Raw genomic sequence first — 12242 nt, forward strand, 5'->3', positions numbered from 1 at the left:
ATTTTTTTTTTAAATTGATTTTTTTAAATTAAAAATTCATCTGTTGTAAGAGAAATTTCATTTTTCTTGGATACAAATGCAATTGTTTGATAGAAAATCAAACTATTTTGTTAAAAAGGCATACTTTTTCATAGGAAATTCCATTGCTTTGTTGAAAATTTAACTATTTCGTAGAAAATTTATATTTTGTTTAAAATTTATATTTTGGTGTTGAAAAATGAACTGAAATCTTTTCTGGACGAAATTTGAACTTCAAAAGAAAATGAACGTTTTTTATCAAAAATGCCTCTGTTTTAGTACAAATTTGGTCTTTATTGTATAAAGAAGAAACTATTTGATAGATAAATCAACAACTTTGTTAAAAATTAATCTTTTTTGGATTAAAAGTTTAGTTTTTTTTAGAAGCAACTTATTTTTTTGTTAAAAAATTCATACTTTTTTATCTTAAAAATTCAACTGGAATCTTTTTTGGATAAAAATTGAACTACTTGGTAGATATTTCAGCAATTTTATTCAAAGTCATTCCTTTTGGTAAAAGAAATGTTTTTTTTATTGAAATTCAATTTTCTGCGTAGAAACTTAGTTATTGATTCAAAATTCATATTTTGATAGTAGAAAGTCAACTGGAATCTTTCTCAACAGAAAATCCAACTCTTTTTTGAAAATTTATCTTTTTGATTTAAAAAATTAATCTGTTTCAGTAGAAAAATTAATTTTTTTTTCATTGAAAATGCCACTTTTTGGTTAAAAATTATTCTTTTTTAGTTCAGTATTCAACTATTTTTTGAAATATTTGTTTGAATCAGTTTGTGAACAAATAATTTTTTTTCGCAGATTCATATTTTTAGTTGAAAACTCATCTCTTTGGTTGGAAGTTTAACTATTTTTTGCAAATTAATCTTTCTTGAATAAAAATTCAACTACTTTGGTAAAAGTTGAACTGGATTGTTAAAACTTCCTTTTTTTTATTAAAGGATTATGTCGTTGGTTAAAAATTAAACTGTACAGTGGAAAAAATTACTTTATTTAAAATTTATTTTTAACTGATCTTTTTTAGTTGCAAATTCTTCTTTTTTCTACAAAAATGATTTTTTTATGTGAAAATTTCATTTTTGTTGGATAAAAATGCATCTGTTTCGTTGAAAAATAATTTTTTGCTGAAGCAAATTCCATCTTTGTATAGAAAATTCGTCTTTTGGCTTGAAAGTTCAACAATTTAAAAAAACTTTTATTTCTTTCTTTAAGTTCAAAATCGTCTTTGGTTTTAAAATTCCTCTTTTATTTATATATCAATTTCATCTTTTTTCATTGAAATATAAAATATTATACTTTGTTGTTTGGAGTTTATTTTTTTAGGTCAAAAATGCAACTATTACGTGAAAAATTGTATTATTTTGTTTAAAATTTAAGTAATATGTTAAAACGCCACCATTTATAATAAAAAAGACATGTTTTTCTTCGAAATAATTAATTAAATTTGAAAAATTTAAATTCATATCAGAAACACTGTTTTATTCCATTTATAAAATATTTAGTTTTAAAACTGTTACAAGATTAAAATACTAGTACAGTAAAACTCTAATATAGCGCCCCCTGATATCGTTTTTAGGAGAATTGACGCCATGCCACAAGTTGTAGTAAAAAGAGCTGCGCGGGGGGTGCGTGGTCGCTCAGGCGTAACCGAGCGGAACTCAATCGGGTTTTCTCCCCACCACCTCCACTTCCAAAACTGGCACAATATCAGAGCTTCACTCTATTCGAATGTAATCGATCCAAGAAAATGTCAAATTAGTCAAGGAAAACTCAGGGAATTTGGAAAATGAAGTTCTCAGACACTCTGCCTAATTCTACTAGCAACAACTAGCAAAAAATGTCTGTAAACTAAAAATTACGTACAGTAAGAGGGGTGTGAATTAGTTTGTTATCGTTTCTTGCAGGGGGAGGAGGAGTTTTGGAGAGGGCCTAAGATCCGTTACGCTATTTAAGTAGGGCCCTTTACTAAAACCACACACAAGGTACATTTTGATGCAACATAGAGCCACATAACAAATACCCACACCCAGAGGAGAGCATATAGGGCCACACAAAGAGAAGTAATACATGGAATGAGATGATATAAAGGCAAAGAACACACTCGAAAAGTTTCACGTGACTGGAGATTCAAAGGTAGGTAGGTAGGTACTCGGAAGAGTCAGGCGTGGGCTACCCGTGATCATCATGACAAAAGCTCCGGGCAAACATTCAGTCAATTTATTAGCTTCTAGGCATGCGGTGTACCTACTATAATACTATATAACTATACCACCTACGAAAACCCTCGGTCTATAATGCGTGTAACATTATGGCTGCGAGAGGCTCGACCTCCATAGTTGCTACTCAGCGTGCGGCGCTGCTGGTTAACTTGGTTGCTCTTTTACTACTATTATTGCCCGGTTCAAAGGAGAGATTCTGTTGGCGAGTCGTAAACTCGAAATTCTGTTCCGCCATGAACCCGCAACGCGACTGGCACCGCAACGTTTGCGACGTTGCGCTCGTAAATTTCTGCGACCGAGGGAATCCGTTACAAAAGTGTCCCGAGTCCGAAGTGACGCGAAATCCCGCCAAGAGCAACGTGGGAGAGTCAAATGATGATTTAGTTAGGCACCGTTCACGCTTCACGATCCCGCTTTATATGACCTCTTTCGCGCAAGAAGTTCTTAAATGGAAGAACAAAAAATGAGGGGAAAAAAGGGAAGGATTCGAATTTTTTGTTTGCATTTGATGGAATTCAATCGTTTGAGCTCACATTTTTGATGAAAATTCATTTTTTTTTGTTAAAAATTCATCTTTTGAGGTAGAATATTAATCTACTTAGTGATTTAACTTCTTTTTTGTTAAAAGTTCAATTCTGTGGTTGAAAATTGAACTAATTTGTTGAAAATTCGACTTTTTTGGCTAACGATTATTCATTTTAGTTAAAGTTTTTATTCTTTGGGTACAACTTCAACTATGATGTTGAAAATTTATTTATTTTGTGCAAAATTCATCTTTTGCGGTAGAATATTAATCTCTTTACGTGAAAATGTACTTTTTTTGGTTCGAAATTTCATTTCTTTGATATTTGTTGTTGAAAATTCATGTATTTTCTTTAAAATTCATCTTTTTTCTTGGTAAAAAAGTAATTTTATTAGTTAAAATTTACTTTTTTTCTTAAAAGATTAATTCTGTGGTTGAAAATTTAACTATTTTGTCAAAAATTTATTTATCTTAGGTCGAAAATTCTTTTTTCTTTCAATGAAAAAAACATTTTTTGTTGAGAATTTATCTTTTTTATTTATAAATTCATGTATGTGGTTGAAAATTTGACTTTTTTGGTAAAAAAATCTCTTCTTAGTTGAAAATTGAATTTTATGCTAAAAGATCCAAGTATTTAGTTAAAAATTAATTTTTTTGCTTGATGAATAATCATTTTAGTTAAAGTTTCAGTTCTTTCGGTAAAAGTTTAACTATTAAATTGAAAATTGTTTTATTTTGTAAAAAATTCATATTTTGTAGTAGAATATTAATCTTCTTACGTGAAAATGTACCGTTTGTTTAAAAATGTATTTCTTTGGTTGAAAATGTACCTATTTGGTCGAATGTTCATTCATGTTCGTAAAAATTTAATATATATTTTTTTAATTTATGTAATTTCGTTATTTAAAACATCATCTTTTTGGTGGAGAATTCATTTCTATTGTTGAAAATTCATGTAAATAATTTATGTAATTTATTGAAAATTTGTCTTTTTTGGTAGAAAAATAGAATTTTTGGGTAAAAATTCAACTACTTCTTTAAAAATTAATTTCTATGGCTGAAGATGCATTATTTTATTTTAAAATGTTTCTAGTTTCTCGAATTTTATAAACAGAATACATTTCAAAATTATATTTTTGTTCAAACACTCTAAAATTTTTTAACATCATTAAAATAAATATATTCTTTGAAATTTCATTGAGATATTATAAAATCTCTTGAAATCGCGTGAAGTAATACATGAAATCTGATGATATTCCAAAATTCTTGAAATTTTTTTAATTTCTTGAAAACTTCTTGGAATCCTTTTAATACCCAAAAATATTTTCAATTCTTTGGAATGTTCTGAAATCCCTTCAAATTTTTTAAAGTTCTGAAAAATTCCTTGGGATCTTTTAAAAACACTAAAATCTTTCAAAAGCTTTAAAAAATTTTGAATATCTATTGAAATGCCTTATAATGTTTTAAATTATCCTGAATCCCGAAAATACTTTTAAATCCTTGGAAATATTTTGAAATATAATGGAAATGCTCAGAAACCTTATAAGGACTCTGAAAAATTAATTGAAATCTTTTAAAATATCCTAAAAACTTATTAGTCCTATCAAACCTTTCCAAATCTCAAAATTCTAAGAAATATCTTTAATTCTCTTAAATAATAAAATCTTTGAAAATTCCTTGCAATTGTTTAAATCTTTTGAAATCTGTCGAAAGCCCTTACATGTTTTAAGGTTTCTGGAAAAATTCCTAGGAATCTTTAAAAATACCATAAAACCTAATAGGTCCCATAAAATTCTTTCCAAATCTTCCGAAATTCTTGAAAATTCCTTGAAAGTGTTTAAACACTTTGAAATCTTTTGAAATCTTTTAGAATTATTCTAAGTTCTTGGATATTCCTTGGAATTTCTTAAAATACTCTAAAATCTTTCAAATCCTTTGAAATCTCCATAAACCTCATCAGATTCTTGAAATTTCTAGAAATATATTTAATTATCCGAAAATCTTTAAAAATTCTTAAGATCCTTGAAATCTTTTTAATCCTTTGAAATTTTTTGAAATTTCTTACAAAGTTTTTAAATTCTTGGGAATACCTCGGAATCTTATAAAAATACACTGAAACTATTTAAATTCTTTAAAACCTCATCAAATTCTTGAAATCTATTGAAATTCCTAGGAATCTTTGAAAATATCTTACAATTTTTAAAAATTCTTAAAATCCTTAAAAATTCCTTGACATTTTGTAAATCCTTGGACATCTTTTAAAATCCCTTGGATTTTTTTAAAGCTCTTGGGAATACCTCGGAATCTTAGAAAAGTACACTTAAATCTTTTAAACCCTTTGAATCCTCATCAAATTCTTGAAATCCATTGAAATTCCTAGGAATTTTTTTTTTAAATTCTTGGAAATTCCTTGGATTCTTTTTAAATTAAAATCCTCTAAAATCTTATAAAATCCGTTGAAATTATTTAATAATCCTTTGCAATATTTGGAAATTTTGAGAAACTTAAAATATATTGAATGATATTGCAGGTGGTAAAAATTCTAAAAATTGTGAAATAAACTTTGTTTTTATAAATAAATAAAGTAAAGTTTCTTGATGGGCAGAAAGAGAGAGAGAGAGAAAGACGATTGTGACTCTCGGCTTAGAAGGGCCGCAGTGCGCGAGAACTCATTCTACTATACTCCACAATATTATGCATTCCAATTCAAACCTGTTCAGGCAGCTCTGACTGTTTTGACGTTTTGATTCCCTGAAGAACCTTTAAATTATCTAAGATCAAATAAGAAAGACGAGACTAATACCGATTTTTCCTTTCTTTTTGAGAAATTGCACTTCATTAGTTATTGCCGCGAATATCAATAAATGTTGCACAGCTGGTGATAAATTAAAGAAATAAGGAACGACTCTTTGCATTTGGATTTGCATTTATACAGTTATATCCTCACGTCGATTTTGTCTCTGATTATTAAATTGCCTACTTTGCATACAGATTCAAGATTTTTATAAATCTACACAGAATTCTTTCACCTCGATGATACACATAATCTAAACATCCATGCAATTACATGAGGAATATTTTTCCCATAAAACTGTCGCCACAATATCCTTGGATCGTATAATTGCGCGACAAGTTTATGCGAATTGTGTGCTTGAATCGTAATTTCAATCCGGAAATAAAATATGGATAATGATGTCATTTCGCGCGGATCAAACTATGGATCAACTGCATTATTCGGTCGATGACATCGTGAGGCGCCTTGATACCTGCCATTTTCACTTCTGAGTAAAATTTCTCGTTTTAAATTCAACATTGTAAATCATAATGTTTATGTATAATAAAATCTGTTTAGAGTTTAATTCTAAAAACGATAAAACTCTGCAAAGATTTTTAAAGATTAGAAGTATAGAAGGAGGTAATAATAAATTTTAAAAGTACACATGATGAATGGAAATTAGGCAAATTTTTCCTAGAACACGCGAACTTTGGGCTTTTAAAACTGCACTTGGATTATTAAGTTTACCCCGAGCGTAATAAGGCGAATCGATTTGCGTCTAAAAGCATGATTGATGTAGAAACGTCACGTGAACGATGGAAGATAACCCTAAATGTAATCCGGTTTTATTGAAACTGAAATCGTTCTTTACCTTGACACAGTTTACAAAATCAACATTTTCCCCTTCTTTTGTTTATTAAAGAAAAAAATCCTGCTTGACCTGATAAATGTGTAATAGGGTGGTCGAAGTTAATTTTTTTCTTCAAAATTTTCATGCATCTTGTCCGCAATGTTGTTAGAATCCATGAAAAATAAATCAATTTTTTTAAAGTTATATTTACAGGTGGTAACCAATGAAATTTAACACCATAAGAAAAAACACGTTTTTGTCAGTTTTATTCAGAATCGTTAATATTATGTAAATCGAGTGAAAACTAAATATAATGGAAAAAATTAGTTATGCATTCAAGACGATTTCGAGAAAATTCGAGATTTTCTTGAACCATGTTCAGGTAAACTTAAAACTTTATGGAGATCGAGAATTTCAAATAAAAAATATCGAGATTCTCGACTCCAGATCTCGAAATAAAATGTTTCGAGATTCACTACTCGAGATCTCGAAATAAAAGCTTTCGAGATTCTCAACTCAAGATCTTGTAATGAAAAGTTTCGATATTCTCAACTCGAGATCTCGAAATTTTTTATTTTTTATTTTCGACATCCATGAAGTTTGAGTTCACCTGAACATGCTTAAAGAAAATCTGGAATGCATCATTAGAAAAAATGGATTTTTCGAGATTTCTACGCTAATAATGGTCATTGTAAAAGATTGTTTAAAATATAATTCTCTCCAATGATTATTTCTTATTGGTTCATGGCTAAAAAGGCAAAGAGAAGTTAAATATTTTTAAAAAACCGCAATTTGTTAACTTTTGTTAACTTTCATTAATTATCAACTCCCTAAGTGAAAAGTGGACAAAAAGTTAACAATTTCAGGGAAAAAACCGCAAATATTTATTATTAATATTGAAAAGGATAGTCATAAACAATAATAATTTGTTTAAACATTTTTTTAAATGAAATTGAATTAAATATCATCTCAATCCAAGTAAAAAGAGCCCAGGAATTTTGAAATTTCAGAAAGAAGTGGCAATTTCTAGCATTATTTAAAGAGAATATTATTAATAATAATGATAAATTCTCTAAACAATTATGTTTTTGACAAAAATTATATATTACTTAACTCTAATGGAGAATTGGACAAAAAGTGAATCACTTTTGGAAATTACCGCGCATTTTTATCACTATTCTGGGAGAAAATTGGTAAAAACAATAATAAATTATTTTTAAAATTTATATAAACATATAATTATTAGTATAAATAAGTATTTTATGTATTAGAAACAACTTGCACTGAAAAAACTGCAACAAAATTAAAATTAGTTTCAAAAACTCACAAAATTCATTTTTTCAATTGTGGGTTTTTGGGACCCCATAAAACAGACTTATGGGTGTGATATTAAAAAAGTAATAGTTTATTACGTATTCTATGCTTAATTAGGAAAAAAAAGTGTTGACTTTTAACTAGATTCAGCTATTATTGACGATTCTCTATCAAATTTACAAAAATTGTTGTTTTTTTTTTCTTATGGGAAATACGCGATAAACTTCATGGGACTTGCTCCACCTCTAAATATCATTTATATATTACTGATTCATTTCTGCTATTTTTTTCTGCATTTATTTCTGTGTGGATTCAAACAAATTTCTGGCTGATTTGTATAAAAATTAGAAAAAAATTCCAATGCATTTTTGCTCAATACACTGTTCTGTGAAAGAATACTCAACGTCGTGCAGTTTTTTCTTCTCTCGGGTCAATCGGCCCCGAAATTAGAGAAAGGCTTCAAATTTTGAAGGAACGAATTTCTTTAAAGTGAAAACTTGAAAATCAGCAAACCACGCCTAAATTTAAAACTTTTATTACAGCCTGTGTTAAATAAACGAAAATTCATATTTTCCGTTAAGTATTCTTTCGCGAAGGAACCCGTGCCGAAATTGCTATTTAGATCTGATCAGGGCCAGATCAGGCAGAGTTTAGCCCAAATCAGGCTATCTAGATGGGGCCAGACTCGAAATGAAACGCGATGCCCGATCGGGGCTCAAGCGCTGCACCCAGAGATAACCATGCCTGGCCCCGATCGGGCCCATATTAATTTATTGTTCTTATTCTTAATTAAAAGGGATTTTCAAATAAAATAATATTAAAATCGAATATATCACTTCCTTAACTAAAATTGGAGAATATAAATATCAGGTTATCTAACAAAGAACGCGATATGAAAAAATTGGTGTATGTCGACACTTTTTTTGGAGTAAACGGAAAAAGTCAAGCGACGCAATATAACAGCCAGCATTTTTGTATGATAAACCATTTAAGTATTATGCAATATATTTTTGGTTTTAATTTCTAAATTGAAGTTGCTTTAAATTTCTATATTGAACTTAATTGTGGAAAGTTATTTTGAAATAAGTGGATTATAATATCGCACTGGCTCTTTAAGTTTTTTTTACAAAAACGAATATAAACAAAAGGTTTATTTACATTCCGATTGTATCAAATCACCTAAAAATACGTGAAAATAAATATGTTTTTGACGTCATTGTTGATCTAATTGGTTTTCACATTCAACAAATGAAATATTACTTTTGCTACTTTTCTTATAAATAAATAACCTCATTTCGAGGTTAGGTTTCATTTTAACAATCTTAATAAATTTACTTATTATAGTCTTCAACACGTAATTCAGGATTATTTTGACGTATACTATACCTACGCACTCGTCTTGTGCTCAATTTTGGCATTTTTTCCCACTTATTTTGTCACTTTTACAAATAATAATTTAAATATTTTTGACGCTTGACACTTTACATTAAAACTTGGGCGATTTGGAGTCAACCCACTTTAGTCCCCGAAATTAATTGAGCGCCATCTACTGGCAAGCTTGGCTGTTAAGCCGGGGTCTAAAGGGGGCCAAATTCAACAACCACAAAATTGTGTGCCCGATCTGGCCCAAATCAGAAATAAGGCAAACATTTGGCAATTTCTGCACGGGAAAGTATTTCTTTCAAGTAAAAATTTGAAAATCAGTAAATCACGCCTGAACTCCACACTTTTATTACAGCGTTCGCTAACTAGAGAAAAATTAATATTTTCTGTTGAGTATTCTCTCGCGCAGGAAAGTAGTTCTTTAAAGTAAAAACTTGAAAATCAGTAAATCATACTTTAACCCACACTTTTATTATAGCCTGCGTTAAAAATACTAAAATTCATATTCGTCGTTGAGTATTCTCTACAGAAGGAAAGGTTTTCTTTAAAGTAAAAACTTGAAAATCAGAAAACCACTACTAAAGTCTCCACTTTTTTTAGAGTCTGCGTTAATTGACCGAAAATTAATTTTTTTCCGTTGAGTATTCTATCGAGAAGGAAAGAAGTTCATTTAAGTGAAAACTTAAAAATCAGTATAGCACACTTTTAAAACTGCCTCCACCAAATGAACAAAAAATTTATATTTTTCGTTGAGTGTTCTCTCGCGAAGGAAAGGATTTTTTTAAAGTGAAAACTTGAAAATCAGTAAACAGCGCCCAAACTCCCCATTTTTTATTACAACCTTTGTCAACTGAACGAAAGTTCATCTTTTCCGTTGAGTATTCTCTCGTTGACTGAAATTTGGATATTTTTTCTGCATATAAATGATTTGATCAGTGTTTTATAGCTCACCTGTCCATGTTTGTCCATGTCGTTATTGGTGAGCTTGACTTTTTCGAAAGAGACGACCTGCTTTCGAAGTTGTTCTCCCTTGAATGGCGAATCGGGATGGACGTAAAGTCGAGCTGGAGCTGGTGGATCAGCTTTTCCGGCCACCAACCAAGAACTCCTGTGATAGGCGTATCGGTACCTCTTATTGTCCACCGGCACGATATCCATCAAAACGGCGTAATGGCCGTCAGACCTCAATCCACTGAAGGACACCCGGCAGGTCGGAAACATTCGCCTGTCAAGAAAAAAACGATAAAATGATATGTCGGTCAGATTATCATCTTCCAAACTCCTTCTCCAGTTCATGCAAATTTAACATATTTCACGCACCAAAATTTCCTCATATCAAATGCATTATAAATTTAAATGTAATCAAAAATCCTTGATTTACGAGCTGCCAAACTGTACATTATAGTGTAGATTTTAAAGCAGCTTTGTGTAAAACATAAACGAGTATAAAGAGCGTTTTACCTTGATTCAATTCCTACAACTATATTTAGTAAAATAATCTCAGGGGAAAGGATTATAAGTTAATAGCCTTAATGATTAAAAAATTATTCAAATTTTTTTATTATTGAATTTAATTAAAAATGATCTACTTCTAAGATTTATTATTTTCTGTCTTTAGAACGGACAAAAACAAATGGCCCTCGTCCCAGTTATTATTCGCATGATGTTAAAATTAATTTTTTTCGTTTGGAGCATTTTGCAACAAAAAAAATTAATTAAGAATCTCAAAGTATTCAAAAATGAATTAATTGAAAAATGTAAAGCCTTTGAAAATTGTTAATTTATCTATTTAATCAAATAACAGGCAAAAATTAGACAAGTTGCAACTAAGAAAGATGGAAAATTATACACTTTCAAAGTGAAAATCATAAAAATTCAAACATTTTCATGTATATTTTTAGTATTCAAAAAGGAAAAAGAATAAATTTAACAATTAAGAAAGGGTTCATTATTAAATAGTTTAAATTTCAATCGTCTGTGGCTTGCTTTTATATTTATAAAATTGTTTTTGTCTTGAACTTTTATAAATTTTTTACAAAAATATTTTCAATTATGGGCAGGGGATCGGGAAACACAAAATTAAATTAAAAAATGTTGTTTTTTTTTTAATTTGTTTTCAAGTTAAACTTCAGAACGGAACAATATAAGAAGAAAATAATTCATTAAATTGAAAGAAATGTGAATCGATGAAAAATTGTATTAATATTAAAAATGAATATATTTGAACTAGTTTACTAAATTTCAATAATTGTTGATTAATTTTAATATTCGATAGCGGATTAATTTGCAATATTGGGGACAGTGAAAAATCGAAATTACTAAACTATTTGTAATAATATTTATAATTTCTCTCAAATATTCATGATTTTTTTACATGGTAATTTTTCGAGCTGAAAATGGGGAAGCTGAGGTTGTCAAACCCTCCGCCCCATTTCCAGCTCGAAAAATTACCAATGATTTTTTTTTGCGATTTCATAACTATTTATTTTCAAATTGATCTTAAAAATATAATTTGAAAATATTTTCTACGTTATATTCGTAATCAATACCTCAAAATACGTTATATTAAAATTTTTTGGGGAAAAATATATAATTATTTGTTTATTTTTTGTTTATTTTTTGTTAATTTTTTGTTTTGCTTAACCTTTTTTTAAAAAACGTTAAAATTTTTTGTTTTGTTTAACCTCGAATGATATTTTGTTGTACTAGAAACAAGATTTAAAAAATAATTTTTCAAACCATTTACCCAAAAATTTTAACAGTCATCAAACTTCAATTTAGACTGGTTACAATATCAATCACTACATTTTTCGTTTAAAGACTCATATTATTGGTTGAAAATTAATGATTTTAACTAAAAATGTAAACATTCCGTTTTCAATAGAGTTTTTTTTTAGTTGAAACTTAAATTATTTGGTTGGAAATTCAAATATTTTGTTAAAAATTCGACTTTTGTATTGGAAATTTAACTGTTTATTTGATCATTCATATACTCTGCTGAAAATTCTTTCTTTTTGTCGTACAAAATCAATTTTTTAAAATAAAAATGCTAATGTTTGGTTTAAAATTAAGATTTTAATTTATATTAAAAATTGGTATTCTTTGGGCAAACTCAACTATTTTTTATTAAAAATAAAAACATTT

General features: G+C 28.7%; 1 protein-coding gene across 1 annotated transcript in view; it reads right to left on the minus strand.

The window, feature by feature from the left end:
- LOC117179688 (T-box transcription factor TBX20-like) overlaps positions 1 to 12242 on the minus strand; it is a 94244-nt gene that overhangs the window by 37106 nt on the left and 44896 nt on the right. The window contains exon 3 of the mRNA XM_033371713.1: positions 10050 to 10323. Within this exon, the coding sequence (XP_033227604.1) occupies positions 10050 to 10323 (274 nt within the window). The remainder of the gene's footprint in view (positions 1 to 10049; positions 10324 to 12242) is intronic.

The sequence above is a fragment of the Belonocnema kinseyi genome, chromosome 9, assembly GCF_010883055.1.
Source record: "Belonocnema kinseyi isolate 2016_QV_RU_SX_M_011 chromosome 9, B_treatae_v1, whole genome shotgun sequence".
Taxonomy (NCBI): Eukaryota; Metazoa; Arthropoda; class Insecta; order Hymenoptera; family Cynipidae; genus Belonocnema; species Belonocnema kinseyi.